Source organism: Acinonyx jubatus, chromosome A3 (genome assembly GCF_027475565.1).
Source record: "Acinonyx jubatus isolate Ajub_Pintada_27869175 chromosome A3, VMU_Ajub_asm_v1.0, whole genome shotgun sequence".
In the NCBI taxonomy this organism is placed as follows: domain Eukaryota; kingdom Metazoa; phylum Chordata; class Mammalia; order Carnivora; family Felidae; genus Acinonyx; species Acinonyx jubatus.
In genome coordinates this window covers 701,567-727,938 of record NC_069388.1, presented here as the reverse complement: position 1 = coordinate 727,938, position 26,372 = coordinate 701,567, and the positions used below count along the sequence as shown (strand labels likewise).

General features: G+C 57.0%; 3 protein-coding genes across 17 annotated transcripts; 2 read left to right on the top strand and 1 right to left on the bottom strand.

Annotated features, from left to right (window-relative positions):
* Nucleotides 1-9: 9 nt before the first annotated feature.
* Nucleotides 10-2,006, top strand: TNFRSF6B (TNF receptor superfamily member 6b). Its single transcript, XM_027046674.2, has 3 exons — nucleotides 10-869; nucleotides 971-1,174; nucleotides 1,577-2,006. Exons 1-3 carry the CDS (start codon nucleotides 437-439, stop codon nucleotides 1,858-1,860), a joined length of 921 nt encoding a protein of 306 aa, XP_026902475.1. The 5' UTR covers nucleotides 10-436; the 3' UTR covers nucleotides 1,861-2,006.
* Nucleotides 1,957-9,726, bottom strand: ARFRP1 (ADP ribosylation factor related protein 1). 14 transcript variants are annotated; one of them, XM_027046686.2, is made up of 8 exons: nucleotides 9,572-9,723; nucleotides 8,956-9,054; nucleotides 8,647-8,734; nucleotides 8,336-8,418; nucleotides 5,008-5,089; nucleotides 4,723-4,793; nucleotides 4,051-4,151; nucleotides 1,957-3,980 (listed from the first exon to the last, which is right to left on the bottom strand). In XM_027046686.2, the coding sequence occupies exons 2-8, from the start codon at nucleotides 9,046-9,048 to the stop codon at nucleotides 3,893-3,895; spliced, it is 606 nt and encodes a 201-aa protein (XP_026902487.1). In that variant the 5' UTR covers nucleotides 9,049-9,054; nucleotides 9,572-9,723; the 3' UTR covers nucleotides 1,957-3,892. The 14 variants fall into 14 exon arrangements, 13 of the variants coding, with proteins under 13 accessions (XP_026902487.1, XP_026902480.1, XP_053055677.1 ...); XM_027046681.2 differs by having other exon boundaries at nucleotides 3,716-3,980; nucleotides 4,051-4,167; nucleotides 5,008-5,176; nucleotides 8,660-8,734; nucleotides 9,572-9,725; XM_027046684.2 differs by having other exon boundaries at nucleotides 3,716-3,980; nucleotides 4,051-4,167; nucleotides 8,660-8,734; nucleotides 9,572-9,725.
* ZGPAT (zinc finger CCCH-type and G-patch domain containing) lies at nucleotides 9,667-26,372 on the top strand. 2 transcript variants are annotated; one of them, XM_053199688.1, is made up of 7 exons: nucleotides 9,667-9,823; nucleotides 10,263-10,890; nucleotides 23,750-23,883; nucleotides 24,097-24,252; nucleotides 25,122-25,241; nucleotides 25,328-25,728; nucleotides 25,942-26,372. In XM_053199688.1, the coding sequence occupies exons 2-7, from the start codon at nucleotides 10,307-10,309 to the stop codon at nucleotides 26,077-26,079; spliced, it is 1,533 nt and encodes a 510-aa protein (XP_053055663.1). In that variant the 5' UTR covers nucleotides 9,667-9,823; nucleotides 10,263-10,306; the 3' UTR covers nucleotides 26,080-26,372. The 2 variants fall into 2 exon arrangements, with proteins under 2 accessions (XP_053055663.1, XP_053055664.1); XM_053199689.1 differs by having other exon boundaries at nucleotides 9,780-9,938.

Sequence of the window (26,372 nt, the reverse complement as noted above, 5' to 3'; positions counted from 1 at the left end):
CCTCCGTCCTCACAGGTGGACCGGCAGATGGCTGAGACCAGAGAAGAGAGGAGCCAGGCATCCCCAGCCTGCACCCCGGCTGCCAGCCCTGCTCCCGGGTAGAGAGCTGCCCCTGGTGCTGGGGAGGCCCTCGCAGGACCGCCCCCTGGACTAAGGCCCGGCGGAGGCTGGCGCCAGGCGGGGGGGCGGGGTGAGGGGGCTCCCTGGGGAGGGAGGGGCCGTGGGGCGGTGACGTCGCCGAAAGTCGGGTCGCAGCGCGGCCGCGTGGAGGTCGTGAGCCCTCCCCCCGGGGGCGTGGCGAGGCCGGGCCATATAGGCCGGCGCTGGCCGCCGACGGGCGAGCTTGTGGGGTGGCGACAGGTAGGGTAGGACGCGTCGTCCCCGTGTCCTCGCTCGTGGGCCTCCCGGAGGCCGAGCCGCCGCTCCGGTGACTATCATGTGGGCACTGGAGAGGCGGGGACCGCCGCCCTTGACCCGGCCTTGGGCGCTGCCCACCCTACTGTTGGCTCTGGCGGCACAGGGGGCGACGGCGACGGCGGGCGCGCTCACCTACCCGTGGCGGGACGCGGAGACCCGGGAGTGGCTGGTGTGTGGCCAGTGCCCCCCGGGCACCTTCGTGCAGCGGCCGTGCCGTCGGGATGCCCCCACGACGTGCGGCGCGTGCCCTCCGCGCCACTACACGCAGTTCTGGAACTACCTGGAGCGCTGCCGCTACTGCAACGTCATCTGCGGGGAACGCGAGGAGGAGGCGCGGCCCTGCGACGCCACCCACAACCGCGCCTGCCGCTGCCGCCCCGGCTTCTTCGCCCACGCGGGCTTCTGCCTGGAGCACGCGCCTTGCCCGCCCGGCGCGGGCGTGACTGTCCCCGGTGCGCGGCCAGGCTGGCGGGCGGCGGCCTGGGACTTCAGCCACCGGTGAGGACGGCACCCCTGGCTCCCCCTGACCCCTTCCTCCCCATCTCGTCCCCAGGCACCCCCAGCCAGAACACGCAGTGCCAGCCGTGCCCCCCGGGCACCTTCTCGGCCAGCAGCTCGAGCTCGGAACAGTGCCAGCCCCACCGCAACTGCACGGCCCTGGGCCTCGTCCTCAACGTGCCCGGCTCCGCCTCCCACGACGCCCTGTGCACTAGCTGCGCCGGCTTCCCACTCGGCACCCCGGAGCCAGGGGGGCCAGGTGAGCAGGGGAGGGGGCGCGCGAGTCAGAGGAGGTCAGCCTGTGTCCGTTGTCCCCAGGCCAGAGTCCAGCCCTGAGGTATGCAGCGTTTATCCAGCCTCTGGGAGGGTCCTCCAGAAACTTACCTGGGAGTCCCCTGCGGTGGTGGCCTGGCACCAGTGCCTCCGCAGGCCACGCCAGCCACCCACCCACCCCCCCCCTTGGGAAACGGACTCCCAGGGAGTTTAAACCACATCTCCCTTCCCACCCCTGCACGCTCTCTGACCTCTTTTTCCGCCTCTGCACTGGACCTGTTAGTGGGCAGGGATTTCTCCCTTGTCGGGTGTCCCTCCCCTCCACACTCAGAGCACACGGAGGCCTCTACCACTGGGTCCTGACCCCCCCCCCCCCCCCCTGCTGCAGGAGCCGAGGAGTGTGAGCGCGCTGTCATTGACTTCGTGGCTTTCCAGGACTGGTCCTTCAAGAAGCTCCTGCGGCTGTGGCAGGCGCTCAGGGGCCCAGAAGCACAAGGCCTAGTGCCACCCAGGGAGGGTCGCAACGGCCTGCAGCCGAAGCTGAGGCAGCAGCTCCTGGAGCTCCGTGAGGCGCAGGCTGGGGCGCTGGCTGTGCGGCTGCTGCGGGCCCTGCGCGAAGCCCGGCTGCCTGGGCTGGAACGCAGCGTCCGCACACGCTTCTGGGCACGCTGAGCACCCCGCCCCCTATTTATTCTGTTCCCAAGCTGGGGCTCCCACATGGGCATCACACCGAAAGTGACTTACTAAAGTAAGCTCAACCGACCGGGGTCCCATTACAGTAACAAAGTTTATTTTTTATAAAGCCGTTATAAAACGGATTGTATGAAACTTTGTGCCATGTCTACCGGGTGCTGGCGGGCACATCTGGTGGGGAAACAAACACCTGCACGGGCTTTCTAGCGTCCCATGCTTCCTCTGGCTGCTCGTCACCCCAAGTGGGATAGACCCTCGGTGGGAAGGACTGTCAGAGAGGGCCAGCGGGTGGCAGGTGCATCCCTTCTGGCTGTGGGCACAGTGGAGATCCCTGAGGCTCGTCCCATGACCCCAAGTCATGCTTTGTGTGTAGGACAGCTGGGGGGGGAGGCGGGGAGTGTCGTGAGGGTCCTACCCAGTCTAGGGGCTCTTGCTGTGGAATAGGACCCAGCTTGGACTGGCCAACACTAACCTGGGCTGCCAAGAGACCCTTCCCCCTCACCCTGCCCCTCCACTTGAGCTCCACCCAGTCCCTGCAGGCAGGGAATTTCCCCGGAGGGGACCAGCCAAGGACCTCCCCTAGGCCGGGTGAATCCCATGTGCTTTCTGGGAAACACGGCTTTTCCCCACAGGAAGGCTCAGATGAGGGCTGGAGTGCTCCAGAACAACCTGGCCGACTCCCAGCCCTTCCCGTGAGCCCTGGAGCCTGGCGCCTGATCCCCATAATAGGTCCCAAGGGGGGAGGGGGGACCCCACAGCCTATGACTCCCCGTGAGTCACCTCACCTGCATTCCCACCCCCAGCCCTGACTCAGCCTTTCTCAGTAGGCCCTCCAAGGCTGCCACCTCAGAGGGAGGGTAGTCTAGCAGGGTCAGGGTTCTGGCTCTGGCACTCCCACGGAAGCAGGAAGGTGGTGCCCAGACAGGCCCTGGGTCTAGCCTGGGAGCCCTTCGTGCTGTGGTCACTGTGCCCAGACAGTTGGGAGCCCACCACCCAGTCCTGGGGTTCTGGAGGGACAACAGACAGCAGCGACTCAGACTGCCATTTTCTGGCATACTCCACCCAGTGCTGGCCAATCAGCCTCCTGCCCAGGGCTAGGCCCACTGGGTCTTGCCAGCTCCCACAGGGGCCATGTGGTGAGGGTCCCAAGGACCAGCCTCACCCGGAGGGACGGTTTCCAGGCACAGACCCGGAAATGGGTTTTTAGCCCGTCCCCAGACCTGACGGGGACCCCACCCCTCACCTCCAACTGGGAATCAAATCAAGGCCCATCCCACAACTGGCCTGGGCTCCACAGGAACCTAGCTGGCCTTTGGAACACCCATGCTGGTGTGCCCCCCACAATGGCGACTGGCTGTCCTGCACCAGTGGCAGACACGCTCAGAGGGAACACCCACTCCCTCCCTGACTGGACGGGAGGCCAGCGGAAGAGGACACGGGGCCTCCCAGGCAGATCTCCCCCACCCTGTTCTGAGGCATCAGAACCCAGGGCCCCGCTGGCCTCCAGCAAAGTGGACCAGGTCTCCCTCCTCCCTCAAGATGACACCAGCCCCCAACCCATCTCCAGGCCCAGAGGGGACGGAGACTGAGGACAGACACACTTGCCCCACCAGCTTCCTCCATGGGTGAACGGCACAGAGCAGCTCTGGAGCATCTCGTTTCCAGACAGGTGCCCCTCCGCCCCCTGGGCCAGGGAGGCCACACTGCTGGGGTGGCGGCTCCAAAGGGCCAGGCGGCCCGCCAACACCAGCAGGCTTGGCAGGGGTCTTGTGGGGGTCCCCTGGTGGCACCCAGCCTGGCCCTGCTGCCCCGATTCCCCCTCAGCAGAAGCCTCTGCATGCCCACACTTTTACGGACACAGGGAAACGTTTGTCTTAAAGAAAAAACAAAGCAACTGAAAAAACCAAGAGCAAAGCAAACCCGACCCCCAGGCCTGGCGGCTCAGAGCTGGCAGGAGCGCTCCTCGGGCACTCAGGGGTGAGCTGTGGGCACCAGCAGGCACCAGCCATGCCTACGTGATGTCCCTCTGCCGCGGCGGCCGGTGCACGTTCCGCACGACGCACTTCACCATCCACTCGATGCCCTCGCGCACCCCTTTGCTGTGGAGACAGTAAGCATGAGGTGGCGCCAGCCCGGCCTCCAGCCCACAGCAGGGAGAGCCCCACTCACCCAGTGAGGGCCGAGCAGGCCTGGGTCAGGCAGTCGCGCCTGCCAATCTTGGAGGTGCAATCACTGAACGCAGTCTTGATGTCGGGGATCGAGAGGCAAGTCTGGGGGAAGGGGAGGCTGTGAGGGGCAAGGTCGCAGGCGCTGCAGATGTCCTGCTCCTGGGGCAGGACGTGGTCTTGGTGGGGAGGGGCTGGGCTCAGGGCTTCTCTGCCTAGGAGAGGCCCTGCAGCGAGCAGTCTTGGGAGGAGGAGCAGGTGGCACGGAAGGGCTGTAGGAAAGGGACCGCAGGCAGAAGGAAGCCATCTCCGACGCACTCTGACCCTAGAGCGCCTCTGCTGCAGAATCAGGACCCTGCCCTGCAAAGCCCTCTCCACACAGACTGCCATTGAGCATCCACTGGCCAGCTGAGGCGATCCCAAGGGCAGCAGACAGGCCAAGATCGGAGCTGACTCTCACCCTGGGACGCCTCTGCGTTTCATGTCCAGCCACGCCAGTGGCAGAGGAATACTGCCCGCCCACCTGCCTGTGCAGAGAAGGTGCCCCGCACGAGAGGCCCAGGTGCACCTAGAGCACACCTGGCCTGGGAGGTCCAGGACAGGCACCCTGTCCCAGCTGTCAGTGGGACGTGCTTCTGCTGGGGACTGCCCTGTGGGCATGCTGTAGTGAGCTCACCTCAACGTCCTGCTTGTTGGCCAGCACCAGGATGGGGACACCGTCCAGTGCCTCACTCGTGACCATCTTCTCTGGAGTGGGCAGAAAGGGGGCAGTGAGCACCCTTGATCTGCCTGTGGCTGCCGAGGCCCACCCACCCCTCCACACCACATGTGCGCTCTCTCTTGGCCACAGCCCTGCCTGACCTGGTGTGGGCCCCATCTCCCACCAGGGTCAGCTCCAGGCACCTGGGGTGGGCAGACTGGACCTGACCATTTCCCCAGCCCCGAGCCGGGCCGTACCCACCGAACGCTCGCTTGGACTCGGACAGCCTCTCCTCATCTGTGGAGTCGATGACATAGATGACACCGTGGCACTCCGCGTAGTACTGGGGAGGGGCAGAAAGGGGGTGCTGGGCCACAGGCACTTGGCCACCCCAGGGCCAGCCGCCAACTGGAAGGCCCTTCCGAGGCGCCTTTGGGGGGCAGAAGGTAGGGCAGAGTGAGGCGGCCCTGGAGGCCTTTGGGAACAGCTTGCTGACCTCGGGCAACACTGTCATTTCCCAGGTACCGTGCCCCCAAACCCCACTTCAGCATCTGCTCCTGAAAGCCGCCCACGATCGTCGGTCTGATGGTGGCCGGTGGGGAGGGGGCGGGGGAAGGATAGGGTGTCCCCACACAGCCCTGGAAGTGGAGGAAGGATGCTAGCCAGATCACATGCCAGCGTGGACAGCAAGCCGATGGCCATACTGCTCGGGAGCCACGCAACAGCCACCGAAGGGAGGGAGGGGCGGCGCCAAGGACCAGACCAGCAGCACTGAGCTCTGCGGGCCGGACTGGGGCAGGAGGCAGTTAGCCCAGGCACGCACACAGCAGCGGCATCAGAGCCCAGGCCTGGGGAAGTGTCACGCGGCAAAGGGAATCTCGACAGATGGACAAAACGGGGCGCGTGGGGGCGGGCCCTTGGAGTGCGGGGCATGGGTGACGCAGCCACACGTTTGGTAAGCCCACATTCTACCTAATTGAAAAATACAACCCGGAAGCATCCCCGTCTGGCAAGCAGACAGCAGCATCTCTGCCACTTTGCCCCCAGCTGTCACTAGAGCCCGGAGGCCGGGGACACCCGCACGTTACACGCAACAGGACGCCAGGTGCCAGTTCGCAGTCCGTGAGCTGATGACCCCACAGATGCGCAGGCCTGACAGCTCCGGGGAATGCTCGGGGTGTAACGAGGGCAAGCTGAAAGCGACCGCCCCAGCACGAGACAGGCTTCAGCATCCACACTCGCTACAGGAAGCCCGACACGCGTGGCCGTCTGGATCCTGCAGCCCGCAAATCACACAGAAGCAGGGACCTCTGTAGCATACGTGCTAGGTGGTGTGAGAGCTGCAGGCCCTATCTTGCTGCTGAGAGCTGGGAGCTGGCGGGCCCTGCGACAGAGGTCTCCGTAGCAGGAAGGGGTACCGCACGGGTTTCACGGCAAGCCCGGGGAATCCCCTCACAGCCCTCGGGGCGTACGACCTGGCCCGGCAGACGGGTGTAAGGTGATGGCCGGCGGCACCGGGAGCAATGGAGCTGGGCACTGGGGGCTGAGCAGGGGTAGGACTGGGGGCACAGTGGGCTGCCTCCGCCCCACGGCACCCTGATGGCAGCGTCACCCATGACCGCACGACGGAGAGCTTTCGGGTGCGGCCTGGAGGGAGGGAAGCTAGAAGGGCCCCTGTGGCAGGCACGGGTAGTCCGCCAGTCTTGTTTGCGTGCAGCCCGAGGCTGGTACGTGGACAGACCCAGGGACGAAACGATGGCCACCCCAATACAGTGCCAAAGTGTCAGACTGTGCAGGGGACCAGGCCCCGGGACAAGTGTCTAGGAAGGGGCGGGGGTGGCAGGAGCTCTACTTCCCATCCATCCTGGTGACCCACAGGGGACCCTGCTGCCCATTCTCACAGCTCTGGGCCCTACAGGGTTGGGGATGTGGTCACCACCAAGGCTCCCCGTTCCCTAGGCCCCAGCCAGAGACCTGCCAAGTCACAAACCCCGGTTGTCTCCTGGGCATGTCGGACAACTCGCGTTCAGGAGCCAGCAGAGGCCCCACGCTGGCGGGGATAATGGACACTATCAGCGGGAGGCAGGGCACCCGCTCCACAGGGAGGCCGGAAAGCTCATGAAGAACCTAGTAGGGTCAGCGACCAGGGACGCAGACTCTCGTGACGAGCCACACCATCAGCAGGAGCAGTAGCTGGAGTGGGGAAGGCTGCCAGCCGCAGAGCCTCCTCTCTCTCTCTCTCTTCGCGCCTGGCAGAGCCACGCCCACCTCAGGGCATGAGTGCTAAGCGGCGCACGGTGGGCCGTGGTCCAGGAGCCCAGGGGCAGGCAGCGCACCCAGCGGATGAGCCCGCGGGTTCCTGCGGCACCTACTTTAACCCACCGAGAGCCACCTTGCCAAGTCATAGCTGCCCAAGGCAGCCCATGTGGTGACCCACGAGGCCGTATGAGTCCCAGTCGGCTTGGCCTGATGTGGGAGGGCTGTGAGGAAGGAATTCTCCTGCCGGGCTCCCTGCTGGCCCGGCCACCTGAGCAGGCCCTTCTCCTCCCCAGACCCGCATTAGCCCAGCTCCCATCTCAGGTGCTGGCCCTCAACACACATCCTATGCCCCAACATCTGTCTCAGCGTCTGCTCCTGAGACCCTGGCCTGCGACACAGTGTCAGGAATAGGGGTCTTGGTTCAGAAGAGCAGGCCCCGGCTTCACTCTGCTTCAGTGACCTTCAACAGCCAGAGAACCTGTTGGTGACCTTCCGGCCACGGGACGGAAGCCGGCCTTCTGGAGGGAAGTCGGAACAGAGGAGACACTTTAGAGGAAAGCCAGGAAAAGGTGACCGGGTACCAGGATCTAGACGCTAGTTCTAAAGACACGGGTGACTAACGAGAGTGCAGATGAGCGTGTCCGTGCCCCTGGCAGTGGGGCAGGCACATCTGTGCCCCTCGCATCGGCTGCACCAGATCCACTGTGCCAATCCACCAGGAGGGGGCCGCCTGAGGGAGAGGCTAGGTCTGTCCTGCTCGCTGCTGGACCCCAGTGCCTGGCACAGGGCGAGCTGAAGACAGACCTCGGGGCTGGGGTGTGTGGGAAAAGCAGCACGGCACCGGGGCCCTGGAAACACCCCAAAACCTCATCAAGAAAAAAGGCAGCTGTTAAAGGCCTCTGAAAACATCCTCCCCGAATGGGGAAGAGGCCACCACAGAGGCCAGGTCCCAAGCTACAACTGAGGGAAAGGGCCCGAGCAGAGGGACTCAGCCCCAGCGGTGAAGCGGAGTGTCCAGCTGTCATCGTACCTCCCCCACACCTGTTTCCTGGCCAGCTTTCGTCTTGTCCTGTGGTAGCAGCAACATCTCCAAGTCAAAGGGAATCAAGTACATCCTTGCTCTTGGGGGAAGGACTCGGGAGCTGGGATAGGATGGGGGGGGGGGGGAAGCCCGGGGAACAAAGCGGGTGACAAAGCTACCAACAACAAAGAAAAAAGGGGAGTCTAAGGCCTTACGAGGAAAGGAAGCGGCCAAGGGGTGTCACCGGGGGAGAAACGGCCTGAGAACAGGCAGTGCGTGGCCAAGGACCCTACACAGCGTTTATCTTACCTTGTCCCACAGAGACTGCAGCTCTTCCTGGCCCCCCAAGTCCCAGAACATGAGGCGAGCCTTTCCCACGTCCACAGTGCCGACTGGGGAGAGAAGAAGACGGATGAGGCTGCGTGTCCTGGGTCCCTGACATGCCGCCGGCCAGCTCCAGGAGAGGAACGAGCCACTCTGGTGCTCCCCCACCATCTGCCCAGTGCGAACTGGGATAAAAGCCTCACATGGCCCTGCCCATCTGCCGGCTGGCCTGCGGACATCACAGCATCCTCAGGGGTCTGCCCCCACAAACCCACAGCCCTGAGGGACCCCCTTACTGTTCAGACCCACGGTGGTAGTGATTTTGGATAGGCTCATCCCCTTGTAGTTCTTGTTAAACCGGGTTTTTGACTGCTCCAAGAACGTCTGACGAGAGAGACAGACAGACAGCAGGTAAGGACTGGGATCCTTTCCAGTCTATTTCCCAAACATCCCTTTTTGGGCCTTTTCCTTGAGAACAAAGCAGAACAGAACAGTGTTTTTGCTTCTAAAGCAGCTGGAGAGGACTCTGGGCAGTAAACACGCAGCTCCAGGTACACCACCACAAGGACCACGGAGGGGGTGGTGACAGAGGGACGGGCACACACCGTCTTGCCGGCATTGTCCAGGCCCAGGATCAGGATGCAGTACTCGTCCTTCTGGAACATGTACTTGTACAGGCCCGACAGCAGCGTGTACATCCTGCCCTGGGCACCCGGAGAGACGCGTCACACGGGGCGAGCGGCGGCCGGGCCCGACCCCTCCCCTTCCGTGTAAGGCCGCCGCACTCGCCAAGTCCGGCGCCCCCTCCCGGGGCGGCCCCCCTCCCCCTCCCCGGCCCTCGGCCCTCAGAAGACAGGTCCGGTCCCGGTCTGCGTCCCGGCGGTGACGTCAGGCTCCCCCGAGCCCCAGGACGCCCCGCCCCCGGTCTGGGCCACCTCGGAGGCGGCGCGCTGCCGGGCAGCCAGCAGGTGCGGGCCCGCCCTCCAGAAGTGGCGGCCGCGCGGGGATGGCGGGGCGGCGGCGGCCCCCGAGAGGCCGCACGGCCGGCAGGTGGCGCGGAACGACCGCAGGGGGGGGGAGGCCGCCCGGGCCCCACGCCCCCGGCCTCCGCCGCGCAGCTCCGACACCGGGTCTCGGGCTCGCGAGCCGGCCGACACGCCGACCGCGAGTCCCCGCCGCGCCCTCGGGCCCGGGCGGGCGGCAACCAGCCCCGCGGCCTACCTCGCGCCCGTCCGGGCCGCGGAACCGCCGCGCGCCTGACCCCGCAGACCCGCGCTGACCCCGCGCTGACCTCGCGCGGCGCCCGACGGGAGGCAGGCCGGCGGCTCGGGGAGGGCGGAGCCGTCCCGGCGGCCCCCGCGCGCCTCATCCCGACGGTCTCCGCGCCGGGCACTTCCGGCGGCGGCGGCGGCTTTCGGGAGGAAGTGCCGGTGGGCTGCGAGGGCGGAAGCGGTGCGCTGGCCGCTCTAGCCGGTGAGGCCCGCGGGGTCTCTATGGCTGCGGCCGGGAAGCCCGCGCGGAGGCGGAGGCGGAGGGGCCCCGCCCGGGCGAGGGGGCGCGATCTGGGGCGACAGGGCCGGGGCCCGAGGTGACAGGGCGAGCGGAGGCGGGCTGGGGCCGGGGAGGCCGGGGGTTGGGGGGGGGGGCGGAGAGGGGTGACCTGGGGGGCGGGGCCGGGGAGCGCCGGGCGCGGAGGGAGGGGAGCCGAGGCCGCGGGGCCAGCGGCTTTTCCACTCGGAGCTGATGGCCTTGCCGGCCCTTTTTCTCGTCCCCCAAACGGGAGGGAGAATAGCAGGCTGCGGTGAGGACTGCGGAGCGCAGCTGTCGGCGCAGGGCGCGGCGTCGGCCCCGCAGGGGTAGCCCGGCAATAAGGGCGGCAGGTCCGGGACCCCTCGGCTTGTGTTCCTTGCAGCTCTGAGGCCCCGAGGACGCGCCCCTGCCTTCGTTCCGTCCAGGATGGACGAGGAGAGCCTGCAGACCGCCCTGCGGACCTATGACGCCCAGCTGCAGCAGGTGGAGCTGGCTCTGGGAGCCGGCCTGGATCCCTCGGAGCTGGCCGACCTGCGCCAGCTGCAGGGGGACCTGAAGGAGCTGATCGAGCTCACCGAGGCCAGCCTGGTGTCCGTCAGGAAGAGCAAGCTGCTGGCCACGTTGGACGGAGAGCACCCAGCCCGGGGCGATGCCGAGTACCTGGCTTTCCAGGAGGCCGTTGCTGAGGGGGCACAGGGGTCTGTAGCCCCCGGGGCAGAGCTGGAGACGGCTCCTGAAGGGGAGGCCAGGCCGGAACCCAGCAGGCCTGGGCAGGAGGAGGAAGAGGGCGAGGACGAGGAGGAGGAAGAGTGGAGTGGGAGGAAGGTGAACGCCCCCTACTACAGCTCCTGGGGCACCCTGGAGTACCACAACGCCATGATTGTGGGCGCAGAGGAGGCGGAGGACGGCTCGGCCGGCGTGCGGGTCCTTTACCTCTACCCCACTCACAAGTCTCTGAAGCCCTGCCCGTTCTTCTTGGAGGGCAAGTGCCGCTTCCAAGAGAACTGCAGGTAAAGCCTTTGCATCTGGGGGCCCACGGAGTGGGGGAGGAGGGCCAGGCTCAGGGTCACAGTGGGTCCTCTGCCCGCAGGGGCCGACAGAGGGAGGGCTTTGGGGGCCGGTGGATCCTCACAGCCGTGTCCTTGTTTACGTGCCCCCTGGATTTCCGTGGGCAGATGGGGAAGTGTGGCAGGGCTTACCTTGCAAAGAACGGCCCCCCACCCGCCGCTGGTTTTGTTCAGAGCGAAGCCCGCCGCCGTACAGGTCCCCGCCGGCGCCCCGGCTCCGCCACCCAGCCTCCTGGGTGGCCGGCGTTTGCCAGTCTGCTTCAGGGCTTTTCCCCGTGCCGTGTGGCTTTCTCTGGCTTGTCTCAAAGCGGATTCTAGAAGTTACTGGTTTTCTCACCTATGAACACTTCAGGACGTACCCTAACAAGATTGTCAGTCACGTTTTGTTTACGTTGAAGTTTCCGTGGCTGTCGGAACGACGTCTTCTGTTTCTTAAGTGTGTAACTTCGCCTTTGCTCCTTTTTACTTTGTCTTTGGAAGGAACATCTGCTGAAATCTTTCGCAGGTCGTTTTCTTTTTTAGTCAGTAGTGCGGAGACACCGTTCCTAGGTCTTCGGTTGGCGTCTTTCCTTGTAGGCTGCCGCTGGGCCCATAGCGTTATCTGGCACATTTTTCCTTCTTTTTTTCTCTAAGTTTTACTGAAGCGTAGCTTATGTACAGAAGGGCGCGTCCACCGTAGGTGTGCCCGATGAGCGTGCGTGGAGTGGACGCACCCACGTGCTGGGGAGCAAGTGGGTCAAGGAGCAGAGCAGTGAGCCCTCTGACCTCTCTGCCGTTAGTCCCTCTGGGGCACCTCCACGCCCCTGGCGACGCATCCGGGCGCTGCTTCCTCTGGGCCAGGCCCTGGTCCCAGACTTCCGCGTGCGTGAACTCATCCGTACAGCAGCCCCGCGAGGTGGGCCCTGCAATGGCCGAGGTTGCCGGGCTCGGGGAGGTGGCGCGGGAGCCTGCGCTGGGGGACAGGCCAGCTCTGAGATGGCCCCTAGGTGCCGTACCTCCCCAAGCTGCTGCTGCATTAGCTTTAGGCCTAACGCGTCCCGCAACAGCGCTCACCTCCACCTGGGAGCAATCAGCTATTTTCTCGCGTTTCCTTTGCGTTTTTAGAAATGATATAAAATAGAGTTGAAGCACCCTTTGACTCCCCACTCTGTTACTGCCCCCTCCCCACCCCAGGGGGCTGTCATCCTCACAACTCCATTGTGTTTCTGGTGTGTGTTCTTCACAGATGCGAGCGTGTATGTTAAGGCTGCATATTTGTGCTGGTTTTTTTCTTTTAATGTCTAATACACGCGTGTTTAACGTTTATTTTGGGAAGAGAAGGAGACACAGAACCCGAAGCAGGCTCCAGGCTCTGCACTGACAGCACAGAGCCCGTCGAGGGGCCCAAACCCACGAACCGTGAGCTTATGACCTGAGCCGAAGTCAGAGGCTTAACACACTGAGCCCCCCAGGCACCCCATGTTTGTGCTGTTTTTAAAACAAGTGTATCACGCGGTGTGGTTCATTTTGTAATTGGCTTTGTTCACTAGGCACGTTTGTGAGGGGCATCTATATTGGTGTTTACAGAGCTGTCTGGTAACTGCTATTTTTCTTGTGAAATGCTACATTTTATTTATTCTGGTTCCTTCGGGGTGTTTTCCAGTTCTCATTTATACAAACAACTGGCTGCGAACATCTCAGTGTCTTTTCTGTTCCTGCTGAGAATTTCCCCAGGACGTGACGTCGCCGAGGTGCAGAGTACATGCAGTTTCTGGTCCCAGGTGTCCTAGTCCTTTAGTCCTTTTCTTTAGTCTTCTCTATAACCACCGGTGGGAACATTATCCGACTTGCAGATTCCTGCCCGCTGAAAGCTGGGAAAACGGTATCATGATCGCATTTGTGTTTTCTAGATGCTAGTGAGGTAGAGTAGCTTTCGATACGTTTGTTGTAACTTAGTCTCTATGTTTCGGTCCCCTCTGTAAAACTGAAAGAACTGGTTTTCACAGTGGTTGCGAGAATGAAAGAAGTCAACGTGCAAAGAGTCTAAGATAGCACGTCACGCGTTGTAAATTCGGAGTGGGTGTAAACTTTCATCTTGCGCAAAATAAAATCAGACGTGGGAAGTAAATTCATAGCCTGGGGATTACTGTAGCCCCCTGGCCATCACCACTCGGTGACAACTGCTGCCACCCCCGAGGCCCCTCCGTGCACCTCAAACCAGACATGGCCTGCTCTCAACTACAAAAATCACCACTCCTCCAGACTTTTATTACAAGCACCTCTCTGTGTTCCTTAGGGCTCATCACTCAAGTGTAGCTGTTTTGTAAGTGCCCCAGTGTAGTCTCGCTCACTAAGCTGCCGTGTCTGAATCTGGCTGTCCACACCTTTCTGCCTGCCTTTCCTGGCCTCACAGTTTATCGAGGGAGTGGGCCCTTTGCCCCGTCACTGAACACCCCTGGTGGGGTCCAGCACGTCCCTCTGTGAGCGGGCAGCTGCAGCCGGGGACCATACGCAGGCTCACACCCTTTGGCAAGACAGCGTGTACGGTTCTTTCATCAGGAGCTACTTGCTGCCTCATTTGGTGACATTCGCAGTGATCGATACCTTGGTGACAAGTGCCTGATCCACTGATGTGGTGGGGATTGCAAAGCAGACATCTTTCAGTCCATTTGCATTTATTACCTTTAAAGAGGCTTTCCGTCATCTGTGGTTTGGCGACCCAGTGTTATCAGTTCACATAGGAAATGCAGGACAAATGCTGGATTTTCCTGTTTGTTTTCTTTCTTTCTTTCTTTCTTTCTTTCTTTCTTTCTTTCTTTCTTTCTTTCTTCTTTCTTTCTTTCTTTCTTTCTTTCTTTCTTTCTCTTTCTTTTTCTTTCTTTTTTCTTTTTCTTTCTTTTTTTCTTTCTTTTCTTTTCTTTTTCTTTCTTTTTTCTTTCTTTTTCTTTCTTTTTTTCTTTCTTTTCTTTTCTTTTTCTTTCTTTTTTCTTTCTTTTTCTTTCTTTTTTTCTTTTTCTTTTTCTTTTTTTCTTTTTCTTTGTTTTTCTTTTTTTCTTTCTTTCTTTTTTCTTTCTTTCTTTCTTTCTATAGTGTATTTGAAACCAAGTTAGTAACACAATAGTGTATTAATGGTTTCAGGAGTAGAATTTAGTGATTCATCATTTACGTACAACACCCAGTGCTCACCCCAACAAGTGTCCTCTTTTTTTTTTAATTTTTCTTAATGTTTATTTATTTTTGAGAGAAAGAGAGACAGAGCACAAGCAGGGGAAGGGCAGAGAGGGAGACACAGAATCTGAAGCAGGTTCCAGGCTGCGAGCTGTCAGCACAGAGCCCAGCAAGGGGCTTTAACCCACAAACCGTGAGATCATGACCAGAGCCGAAGTCAGACGCTTAACTGATTGAACCACCCAGGCATCTCCAACAAGTGTCCTTCCTCCTTAATGCCCATCACCCCCTTTAGCCCATCACCCCCCCACCTCCCAGCCAGCAACCCTCAGTTTGTTCTCTGTATTTAAGAGTCTCTTATGGCTTGCTTCCTGCTGTTTTTATCTTATTTTTCCTTCCCTTCCTATGTTTATGTGTTGTGTTTCTTAAATTCCACCTATAAGTGAAATTGTATGATATTGGTCTTCTCTGATTTATATTGCTTAGCACAATATGTTGTAGTTCCATCCACGTTGTTGCAAGTGGCAAGATTTCATTCTTTTTCATCGCTGAGTAATGTTCCATTGGGTATATATATATACGTATACCACATTGTCTTTATCCGTTCACCAGTCTGTGGACATTTGGGCTCTTTCCCTACTTTGGCTATTGTCAGTAGTGCTGCTATAAACATTGGGGTGCATGTGCCCCTTCGAATCAGCATCCTGTATCCTTTGGATAAATTCCTAGTAGTGTAATTGCTGTGTCATAGGGTAGTTCTGTTTAGTTTTTTGAGGACCCTCCATCCTGTTTTCCAGAGTGGTTGCACGAGCTTGCGTTGCCACCAACAATGCAAAAGAGATCCTCTCTCTCTCTGCATCCTCACCAACATCTGTTCTTGCCTGAGTTGTTAACGTTAGTCATTCTGACAGGGGTGAGGTGGTATCTCATTGCGGTTTTGATTTGTATTTCCCTGATGATGAATGATGTTGAGCATCTTTTCGTGTGTCTGTTGGCCACCTGAATGTCTTCTTTGGAGAAGCGTCTGTTCATGTCTTTGCCCATTTCTCCAATGGATTATTTGTTTTCTGGGTGTTGGGTTTGATGAGTTCTTTATGGATTTTGGATACCAGCCCTTTATCTGATATGTCGTTTGCAAATATCTTCTCCCATTCTGTCGGTTGCCATTTAGTTTTGCTGATTGTTTCCTTCCCTGTGCAGAAGCTTTTTATCTTGATGAGGTCCCAGTAGTTCATTTTTGCTTTTGTTTCCCTTGCCTCCAGAGACGTGTTGAGTAAGAAGTTGCTGCGGCCAAAGTCAAAGAGGTTTTTTTCCTGCTTTCTCCTCGAGGATTTTGATGGCTTCCTGTCTTACGTTTGGGTCTTTCATCCATTTTGAGTTTATTTTTGTGTCTGGTGTAAGAAAGTGGTCCAGGTTCATTCTTCATGTCGCTGTCCAGTTTTCCCAGCACCAGTTGCTGAAGAGACTGTCTTTATTCCATTGGATATTCTTTCCTGCTTTGCCAAAGATTAGTTGGCCATATGTTTGTGGGTCCATTTCTGGGTTCTCTATTCTGTTCCTGTTTTCTTTACGTAGTTTCCAAGATAACGAGTTGGTTTTCTTTCATGGTGAGAAAGTAGTAAATTAGGTTTAAAAAAAAATATTTCCAGGGGCATCTGGGTGGCTCAGTTGGTTGAGCATCTGACTTGGTTTCAGCTCAGGTCATGATCTCACAGTTTTGTGGGTTCAAGCCCCACATCAGGTTCTACACTGGCAGCCCAGAGCCTGCTTGGGATTCTCTGTCTCCTTTCTCTCTGCCCCTGCCCCACTTGTACTGTCTTTGTCTCTCTCAAAATAAATAAACTTAAAAAGATGCTTTTAAAATATTTCCAGTATCTTTATGGACTCATGGATTTCAATATATTTGACAAATTTCAATCTCTTGAGATTCTGATCCTTATTGAGATTCAAGCTGTCCCATCTGGAATCAATGACGTCTCCAAGAAGCCCTGGCTTTGTTTTTTTCTTTTCCTTTTCTCTTCTTTTCTTTTTTTCTTTTTTTTTTTTTTTTGAGAGAGAGAGAGGGCGCAAGTGATCGAGGGGCAGAGAGAGAAGTGGGGCTCACCCGGGGCTCATGTTTTACACGAAGCAGGGCTTGTGTTCACCCAAAGTGGGGCTCGAGCTCACCCGACATGGGGCTGAAACTCATGAACCATGAGATCATGACCTGAGCTGAAGTCGGATGCTTAACCGACTGAGCCACCCCGGTGCCCAGCCCTGGTTTCCTTTAATGGGAGATGGTTTTACAAGACAGTGCAAGCACTGGGATACTCTTTGTTACTGGGCAGTCATTGTCCTGGGTCTTTTCAGTACACAGAGCTAAGAAGTCTAGGTGGACGTGTGCGTCTGCGTGTATAAGCGTGTGTGTGCACACGCCATGCACCTATTTTTTAAGGACAGAATACCTTGTGAATTCATACTCCTCTTTCCAATTCAGATCAGGACTGTGGCATTTTTACTTGATCTTCTCTGGACCACATCTTTATTTCCTTCTCTGGTTCTGAAGGGCATGGCGGACCCTAGATGTCCCATCCGGACTTCTTGGTTTCATCTTGTCTTTCTTACACACGTGACACTGAGAGTCACAACAGCCTCTCTTTGGTAGGATGACTGACGACTACCTCGTGTGGTCCTACAGTGTACGACCACACAGTGTCCCGTGCCATCATCTTCCTCTTACACTCAGCCATAGTTCTAGAAAGAATTGCGTGTTTCATGCTCACCAGCGTCCCACATGTTGGTGTCTTTCTAGTCAGTTCGGTTGTCTGAGGCTCATTTTCTATTAGATTCCTCAGGATGGGCTCACGGGAATAACATTCCCAGAGATCTGGCACGCTGATAAATTTTTGTTTGTGTCTTTTAGTCTTTTTTTTTTTTTTTAATTTTTTAAAAATGTTTTTATTTATTTTTGAAGGAGACAGAGACAGAGCATGAGCTGGGGAGGAGCAGAGAGAGAGGGAGACATAGAACCTGAAGCAGGCTCCAGGCTCTGAGCTGTCAGCACAGACCTGACCCGGGGCTCGAACTCACAAAACTGTGAGATCATGACCTGAGCCGAAGTCAGACGCTTAAGCGACTGAGCCACCCAGGCACCCCTGTGTCTTTTAGTCTTGAAGATGAGTTTCGTTGGATATGAAATGCTCAGCATGCACAACTTGCTTTGAATGTCTTAAATATGTTACTCTGTTTTCTTGTTACGTGAGATATTGTTGAAAAGCTTAATAGTGATCTGACTTTATTTCCTTTATAAATCACATGCTCTAATAGTGTAAGGTAAGGGTCCAATTTCATTTTTTTGTATGTGGATGTCGCTTTTCCAGCGCTATTTGTGGAAAAGACTGGTCTTTCCCCATTGAGTGGTCGTGACCCGCTTGTTGAAAATCCATCGATTATGCACGTGAGGGGTTACTTCTGAGCTCTGTCTCCTGTTTCATCCGTCTGTACGTCTGTGTTTAGGACAGCGCTACCTTGTGATTGAGCTTTGAAATCAGGAAGTGGTAGTTCTCCAACATTTGCTCTGTTTTTCGGGATTCTTTTGGGTATCGAAGATCCTTTGCAATTACATGTGAGTTTTAGTATTTATTTGTTTATTTTTAACTTTATTTGTGAAAACATGTGTGTGTGTGTGTGCAAGCAGGGGAGGAGCAGAGGTAGAGAGAGAGAGAGAGAGGGAGGGAGAGAGAGAGAATCTTATGCAGGCTCCATGCTCAGTGCACGTTCCATCCCCAGACCCCGGGATCGTGACCTGTGCCAAAATCCAGAGTCAGACGTTCAACCGACTGAACCACCCAAGTGCCTCTAAGGCTTCATTTGCATCCAGCACAGAGCCCGACACAGGGCTTGAACTTGACCATGAGATCAAGTCCCTGAGCTGAGATCAAAAGTCAGATGCTTAACCTACTGAGCCACCCAGGCGCCCCCGTATGAATTTTAAAATCAGCTTGTCTGTTTCTGCATAAAAGACCATTGGGATTTTCATAGGGATGTATGGAAACCGCGGATCAGTTTGGGGACTGTTGCCATCCTGACAGTTTTAAGTCTTCTGACCATGAACATGGGACGTGTTTCTATTTATTTAAGTGTTCTTTTATTTCAACAGTATTGTATAGTTTTCAGGTTTTGGTCAAATTTATTTCAAAGTACTTTGTTCATTTTGATGACATTATAAATGAAACACTTCCATTTTTTTTTTTAATTAAAAAAATTTTTTTTAAGTTTTACTTATTTAAGTAACCTCTATACCCAACGTGGGGCTAAAACTCATGACCCCGAGATCCAGAGTCACATGCTCTTCTGATTGAGCCCAGCAGGTGCCCCTATTAATTTCATTTTTATTATTTTTGTGTGTGTGTGAAAGAGCACTCACAAGTTGGGGAGGAGCAGAGAGACAGAGAGAGAGAGAGAGAGAGAGAGAGAGAGAGAGAGAGAGAATCTTAAGCAGGCTCCACACTCAGCACAGAACCCAGTGCAGGGCTTGATCTCGTGACTGTGAGATCAGGACCTGAACCAAAATTGAGAGTCGGCTGCTTAACCGACTAAGCTACCCAGGCGCCCCAGATTTCGTTTTTAGATTGCTCATTGCTAGTGTATTAAAATACAACTGATTTTTGTATGTTGATCTTGTATCCTGTGATATTGCTGAATTCATTTATTAGCCCTAATAGGACTTTCTATGGATTACTTAGGATTTTCCTCTTTAATTTAAAGTTGTGTTTTTTTTTTAAGTTTATATATTTGTTTTTGAGAGGGAGGGAGGGAGGGAGGGGCAGAGAGGAGGGAGAAAGAGAGTCCCAAGCAGACTCCACACCATCAGCACAGAGCTCAGCTCAGGGCTTGAACTCACAAATTGTGACATCATGACCTGAGCTGAAATCAAGAGTCAGATGCTTAACCAACTGAGCCACGCAGGCTCATCCCCTATTTAGGATTTTCTATACAGATATTCCCCCACTTTTCAAAAGTTAATGTTACACCACTTTTTATGAAAAATCTACATTAGTAACTTTCAACATATTGTCATCGTTGGACCCAAAATAAGTCTCTTATAGATAGCATAGAATTTGATGATTCTTTTTACCCATTTTTCCAGTTTTGCCTTTGAATTAGAGTTTACCTCACTTACATTTAAAGTGGTTACTGATGGGTGGCTGGGTAGCTCTGTTGGTTGAACAGTTGACTCTGGATTTCGGTTCAGGTTATGATCTAGCGTGGTTCATGGGTTCGAGCCCCGCATCGGGCTCTGTGTTGACAGCTCAGAGCTTGGAGCCTGCTTCAGATTCTGTGTCTCCCTCTCTCTGTGCCCCATCCCCACTCATGCTCTGTCTCTCTCTCTCCATCAAAAATAAATAAGGGGCGCCTGGATGGCTCAGTCAGTTGACCGTCCAGCTTCGGCTCAGGTCATGATCTCACAGTTTGTGGGTTTGAGCCTGGAGCCTGCTTTGAATTCTTGTCTTCCTCTCTGTCTGCTCCTCCCCCGCTCATGCTCTGTCTCTCTCTCTCCTTCAAAAATAAGTAAAAACATTAAAAATTTTTTAAAAATATTTAAATAAGCATTTAAAAAATTACAAAAAATTATTTTAGAAATTAAAAATAAGTAAAGTGGTTACTGATGGGGAAAGACATCTCGGTCATTTTGTTCTTTGTTTTCTTCTCTTTTTGTTTTTAGAGATTTTATTTTTAACCAATCTCTACACCCAACGTGGGGCTCAAACTCCCAACCCTGAGATCAAGAGGCACACATCCCTCTGGTTGAGTCAGCCCGTCACCTCCTTCTGTGTTTGCTGTAGGCCTTCTTTCTGCCGTTTGCTTCTCAGTGCCTCCGTCCCTGTTTTCCTCAGCAACACGGGCTTGTACGTTTGCCCACGCAGTGGCCTGTGTCAGCGTTCGCATGGCTTGAGTTACCGTCTCGTGTCCTTTTGCTTTGGTCTGAAGGACCCACACGGGCACCCCTTGTGGGGCAGGTGTGCTAGCAGCAGCAGCAGGCTCCCTCAGCTTCTGTTTATATGGGAATGTCTTAATTTCTCTTTTGAAGGATAGTTTTGCCAGAGATGGAATTTTGGTTGACAGGCGGTTGTTTTTTCCTTTCAGGACTTTAAATCTGTCATCCCACTGCCTCTTGGCCTCCATTGCCTCTGATGAGAAATTGGCAGTTAGCCTTCCTAAAGATCCCTTGTACATGAGGAGTGCCTTCTCTTTTGCCGTTTTCAGGGTTTTTTCTTCGTCTTTGGGTTTAAGGAACGTAGCTCTAACGGGGTTTTAGTAATGTGGTGAGATGTGAGGGAGGGAAGCAGTCTGCGGTCCTGCAGCCAGATCCTGGTGCCTCTGGATCATGACCCTCACCCCCCACCCCCGTCAGGTGGGGCAGGGTGGCCAGACTGGGCTGGATTTGGGCGTTTCCCTGACCTCCCGTGCAGTTAGGCTCTGGTTCGCCAGTCTCCCCTGAGGACGGGCCTTGTTAGGAAGAGCCAGTGCTCTGAGGTTTTCAGAATATGCCCCCTTCCCCTCCCTCTGCTGGGGCACAAGACGAGTTTTCTCCAGTCTTTACCCGAGTAAAAGCCACAAACTCTGGAGGCTTCAACTCAGACTTGTCCACACCCAGCCACAGTGAAGGTTGTCTTTCTACTTCCGGGTCCTGCCGTGGTGACTGCTGGCGGGTCACTGGTCTGCTGAGTGGGGATTCTCCACATTCACCTTTTGGCCTCCAGTTTGGCATAGCAGTTTGCTGCGTGACCTCACCTCTCTTGCGGATCTAAGAAGAGTTCTTGAATTTTGGTTTGTTCGGCCTTTCACCTTTGGTTGGAGCAAAGGGGCAACTCCCCAGCTCCTGACGTGCAGACCGGAAGCCAGGGGTGTCTGGTCCGATGAGGGTTTCATTTCGGCTGTTGACTTCCCAGCTCTGCAGATTCTCCTTCCTCCCTTTTACACACTTTGCGTTTACGTTTCAAGAATCAGTTTCCTGAATCACCTTCCTACGTTTCTAGTTAGTTCTTGGAACATACGCTATCTGTGTTGAGGTCTTTGCCGCATTCAGCACTTGGGCCCACTCGGGTTCTCTTACCTGCTTTTGTTCCTAACTGTGGGTCACACCTTGCTGTTTGTTTGCGCGTCTCGCAAGTTTTATTGAAAACTGTTCGTTTCAGGTAATACGTTGTAGCAACTCTGGACTCTGAATCCTCTTCCTCAGTATTTTGTTTCATTTTAGTATGTTTTCTGGGCCCGCGTTACAGAGTCTGTACCCCTCATAGGGTGCAGCCTCTGACACCGCTACTCAGATCTCTTAATAGGTGTTTCCTTTTTAGCCTGGCTCTTTGGGAGTCACTGCTGTGTCTGCGTAGGTTAGTGGCCAGCCAGTGATTCAGGCAGAAGTTATTCTCCAATACTCTTGCCAAGGAGGCTTCTCCCCATCAGTCAGTCAACTTATGTGCGCTGGGGCGGGGGGCACATCCATAGTTCAGCCAGCCCCCAGTCTCTCTCTGTTTCCACTTAGCCGTGGCGTCTCTTGGAGCCCCCGATACGCGCACATCGTTTCCGAGAGAATCGGGGATGCTCGCGGGTGGAGCCCTTCTGTGGTTCTTTCGTGTTCAGGGTCTCTACATCCCTGGTAAATACCTCCCTGTGACACACCAGTGCCCGCTCCACCCGGGCTCCCAGCACGAGCCATCGGTGTTCTCTACTGGTGTTCCGGGCCCTGGGTCTCTGCCCCTGTCGCGCTTCCGCCCCAGGGGCAAGCAAGAGGCAGCCCCCACGGCGAAGGCACAGGCGCTCCCTGCTCCCTTTCCGCCCCAAAGTTGGGCATTTCCTCAACTATGACGACTTCTCTGTGTGTCATCCGTTTCGTTTCATTTCCAGAGCTCTGAAGCTGTGAGTTTTGACAACGTCGCTGAGGTTTGGCCTTGTTTTTCTATACTTGGCCACGGCTGGAACCAGAACCTTCCTTATAGTTCTACATGCTTGTTTTCGGGTTCAAGGGTTATGTATTCTGGAATGTATTCCTGTGAATGGTGTGATGTAGGAGATCGAGTTGGGTTTTTTATGAGGGAAGCCGATTTCTAATCTTTGCCTTATGAAGCCAGCCCTCCCTCCTTGGATGCCTTGTGTGTGGCTCTTTGCCTGGCACGCAGAAAGCTGTGTGCACGGTGCTCTTTTCCATTCCATCCACCAGCCTGACCATTCTTCTCTTAGTTTAAATTCACATTTGTGGATATGCCAGTCACGACTCCCTGGGGTCAGAAATTTAGGTCATTTCCAGGGCACCTGGGTGGCTCAGTCAGTCGAACAGCTGACTCTTGGTTTTGCCCCGGGCCGTGACCTCAGGGTCGTGGGCTCCGTGTTGGACCTGCTTAGGGTTCTCTCCCTCTGCCCCTCTCCCCCGCTGGCATGCTCTCTATCTCTAAGATAAAAACTTAAAAAACAATGTAGGTCATTTCCAAGTCTTTTGTATTTGGTTAACATCTTTTGGGGCACATCGTTGCATACTTTCATTATTATTTTTTCTAGAATCATCTCCTAGAACCACTTTCCCAGGTTAAGGACTGTACCGAATTTTCAGGCTTCTGTTATCACCGGAGAGTCCTGCGGAAAAGTGTAATTGGTGGTGTCCGCGGGTGTGTGTGTGTGCGTGTGTGTTGAAGTGGGTATTTAGTTGGATTCAGTGGGGTTTGTTAACACACTGCGTCCTTCTCAGTTGAGGAAGGGTTTTCAAGCGGAGTCACTTCTGCAGTACGTTTGGGGCCCAGCCTTGCAACTGCACTCGGTCATCGGCAGCGTCCTGAGGGCCTGAGGACGGTCCAGGACGAGAAGGAGCTGCCTGGAATCCCGCAGGGAGGTGTCTGCGGCCATCTTTGCCCACCCCTTCCTTGCCGTTCCCTCTGTCACTGCCGATTCCTGCCCGGAAGGACTGCCACGTGTCACCGAGTAAATGCCAGTCCTTGATTGCTTTTGTAGGGTTACAACTGTTTCCTCTTTGAAATGCCGGCACAGTAGAGTGGATGTGTGGTTGTCTTTCATGCCTTTATTTGGCAGAGTTGAAGCTTGTAGTCCTTTGTCCCCACGGTCCTTCTTCTCTCCTCCTCCTCCTCCTCCTCCTCCTCCCTTCCCCTCCCCTCCCCTCCCCTCCCTCTCTCGGTTTTGGTTTTAATCTCACTGGTTCGCTGATAACTAAAGGTCAGGACATCACTGTTGCAAGTGGGTTCTCCTACAGGGTTTGGGAAGGACTCCGTCCTGTGAGCTCACACGCACAAACACACCTGCCTTGATCATCTGCTTGTGCCGGGGGCCTCCTGTCTGGTGGGGTTCACACCGCTGTCTGCCCGCCACGTAGTTACTGTAGCCCAGAGAGCTGGAGCGTAGCGGAGACATCTTGTCCTCAGAGCGGCCAGACCCACACCGAGACCGAGAGTGTGCGTGCGTGTGTACACGCACATAACGTGTCTGTACTTACGTGCAGGGGTATGTGTGTGCGTGCCTGTGTGTGTGCGTGTGCATGGATACGTGTGTCTGTTTGTCCCCTGTCTCTCCCGCCCTTCAGGCTGCGGCCCGGACCGTGGACATGGCCCTGGGTTCACTCGCCCCTGCTGTGCCCTGTCTGAGCCTCTGCCCCCTGTGGTTCTCTTGGCAGGTTCTCCCATGGACAGGTGGTCTCTGTCGATGAGCTGCGCCCCTTCCAGGACCCGGACCTGAGCTCTCTACAGACTGGCTCTGCGTGTCTGGCCAAGCAGCAGGATGGCCTTTGGTACCCAGCCCGGATAACTGGTGAGGCTGCCCTTCCGGGAAGGCCCTGTCCGTGCTTCACGTGTGATAATTCCTGTAGGGACCACTCCTTTGGTTAGGCGTCAGGACCCTGTTCCGTGCCCAGAGGAGCAAGACCACCCTTGACCTTGGCCCCACCTTCCTTCCGACTTCCAGGGTGGTTCCTACCACCTGTTGAGGCCACTGATCTGGCCTGTCTTCGTCCCCTGCCTCCAGATGTGGATAGCGGCTACTACACAGTCAAGTTTGACTCACTGCTGCTGAAGGAGGCCGTGGTGGAGGGGGACAGCATCCTGCCCCCACTGCGCACAGATCCCACAGGGTCCTCGGACTCAGACAGCGGCGATGCGGACGACCCCAGCTATGCCAGAGGTACGGCGGCCGTCCCCGAAGCCAGGGAGGTGGGGCATGGGGAGGCAGTGGCGGCAGCAGCCCGAGAGGCTTCCCGCTGGCGGGCACCGTGAGCATCTCGCCAGGGGGCTGGAGAGTGTGACCGCAGTGAGGCGGGCTGTGTTCAGGGGGCTGGGTGCAGTCGTGCTGTGGAGGCATGGAGACACACCCTAGGAGGTGGGGGGAAATGTGACCACGTGCGGGGTCTTGTCTTCAAGGAGCACACGTGACCACTACAGGTCCACACCGTGCAAACCAAAGTTGTGGCTGCCGGGCACATGGGGTGTGGGAAAGAACCGGTGGGGCGTGGGGGTGCGGGAAGGAGTGGCTCCTTCCACTCGGGTCCCCACACGGGCCGGGTGTCCGCGTGTCCAGGCAGCCGGCGGGCAGGAGAGTTTCAGAAGGGCACCCGGCGGGGCCATCCCGCCCTCCCGAGGGGTCAGTCAGGATGTAGGGGGGAGGCGTTCCAGCGGGATCTGTTCTGTGAGTTGGTGGGTTCAGAAAGCCCGTGTCCACGGTAGCGGAGGGGAGGACTGAGCCGTGAAGTAGGCGATGACTTTTTACAAGGGGACGAGGGGAGCTCCCTGCTCCAGAAGGTGGGTCGGGGAGAGCCCGTGTGCCGAGGAGCTGCCATGTGACCTGTGGGGGGAGGGCTGGAGCAGATGGGGCCAGAGTCTGCCGTGCCTCCTGCCTCGGATTCACGGGCCAACGACAGGTCTGGGTGACCAGCGGAGAGCCCGAGGTGCAGGGGATCACGGCCCCGACCCAGAGCTGAGTTCGGGGGCTGACGCTGGCTGCAGCCCAGGTGCTCCGTGGGCAGTGGGGCCCAGCCGTCGCCCTGTTTCCCGCAGTGGTGGAACCCAGTGCTGCCGACCACGGGACCTGCAGCTCTGCTTTCGCCGGCTGGGAGGTGCACACACGGGGCATTGGCTCCAGACTCCTTGCCAAGATGGGCTACGAGTTTGGCAAGGGTGAGTATGTGCTGCACTGGGGCGGCGGGTGTCACAGCGCAGCTCAGGGGTCCCGCGGCAGTAGCGCTAGCCCTGTGTGCCCCCAGGTTTGGGCCGACATGCAGAGGGCCGGGTAGAGCCCATCCATGCCGTGGTGCTGCCTCGGGGGAAGTCGCTGGACCAGTGCGCAGAGATTCTGCACAAGAGGACGAAGGGCAGCAAGGCTGGCGTCCAGAGGCCCCCGAAATGCCCGCGGAGAGGGGGTGGACGCCCTCCCCCTCGTAGCGTATTTGACTTTCTGAACGAGAAGCTACGGAGCCGGGCCCCTGCGACCCTGGAGGCGGGGGTGGCCTCCCCAGGGAGGAGGGGCAGTAAGGAAACGTACCACGCCAGCAAGAGTGCCAAGCGGGCCCTGAGCCTGCGGCTCTTCCAGACCGAGAAGAAGATCGAGCAAGCCCAGCGGGACATCCGGGGCATCCAGAAGGCCCTTGCCCGAAACACCGGCCGGTACGTGGGGGCCAAAGTCAGGGCAGAGGGCCGCCCCAGGGTGGAGATGCCTTCGGCCCACAGCTCACACGCAGGAGCCTGCTCTGACCTGAGGGTGGTGGCTGTCTGAGGAGGGTCTGGATGGCGGGAGGAGGACGGGCAGTGGCCACGGGGCTGTGGGGGCTCGGTGGCCGTGGCCCAGCAGCCCATCCTGAATGGCAGGCTCCTCTCTGGGCACAGTGTGACGGCAGCCCAGCTGCAGGAGAGGCTGGCGGGAGCCCAGCGGGAGCTGGGGCAGCTCCAGGCCCAGGAGGCAGGCCTGCAGCTCGAGCAGAGGAAAGCAGACACCCACAAGAAGATGACGGAGTTCTAGAAACCCCGGGCACACACAGCGGACAGAGCTCAGGGACCCCGGCTCCTGGCTGCCTTCTGGAAGACCAGCCGTCACCCAGCAACCGGATGCCGCTGGGAGAGGGGCCGGCCTGCTGCCAGGCCAGCCCCCACAGTCAGCCTTCTTGCTGGCCTAGGGCACGTGGATGCTGCTGAATGGAGACGGCCCTGCAGGGCTCACTTCTGGACACTTGCCTGCCCGTTGGGCCCACCTGCCAGTGTCTTAGGGAGTCTCTTTAGCAAGGACATTAAAGTGTTGTGTTGTGGTGTCTTTCA

Coding starts and splice junctions, on each gene's coding strand:
- TNFRSF6B (XM_027046674.2), top strand. CDS start 437: ATGTGGGCACTGGAGAGGCGGGGACCGCCGCCCTTGACCCGGCCTTGG. Junction 870..970: donor CGCGGGCGTGACTGTCCCCG/GTGCGCGGCCAG, acceptor TCTCGTCCCCAG/GCACCCCCAGCCAGAACACG. Junction 1,175..1,576: donor CCCGGAGCCAGGGGGGCCAG/GTGAGCAGGGGA, acceptor CCCCTGCTGCAG/GAGCCGAGGAGTGTGAGCGC.
- ARFRP1 (XM_027046679.2), bottom strand. CDS start 9,048: ATGTACACGCTGCTGTCGGGCCTGTACAAGTACATGTTCCAGAAGGAC. Junction 5,177..8,335: donor TGCAGTCTCTGTGGGACAAG/GTAAGATAAACG, acceptor TGCCCCCCAAAG/GCGCCTCGGAAGGGCCTTCC. Junction 3,981..4,722: donor CCAACAAGCAGGACGTTGAG/GTGAGCTCACTA, acceptor CTGTCTCCACAG/CAAAGGGGTGCGCGAGGGCA.
- ZGPAT (XM_053199688.1), top strand. CDS start 10,307: ATGGACGAGGAGAGCCTGCAGACCGCCCTGCGGACCTATGACGCCCAG. Junction 10,891..23,749: donor CGCTTCCAAGAGAACTGCAG/GTAAAGCCTTTG, acceptor TTCTCTTGGCAG/GTTCTCCCATGGACAGGTGG. Junction 25,242..25,327: donor GGGCTACGAGTTTGGCAAGG/GTGAGTATGTGC, acceptor GTGTGCCCCCAG/GTTTGGGCCGACATGCAGAG.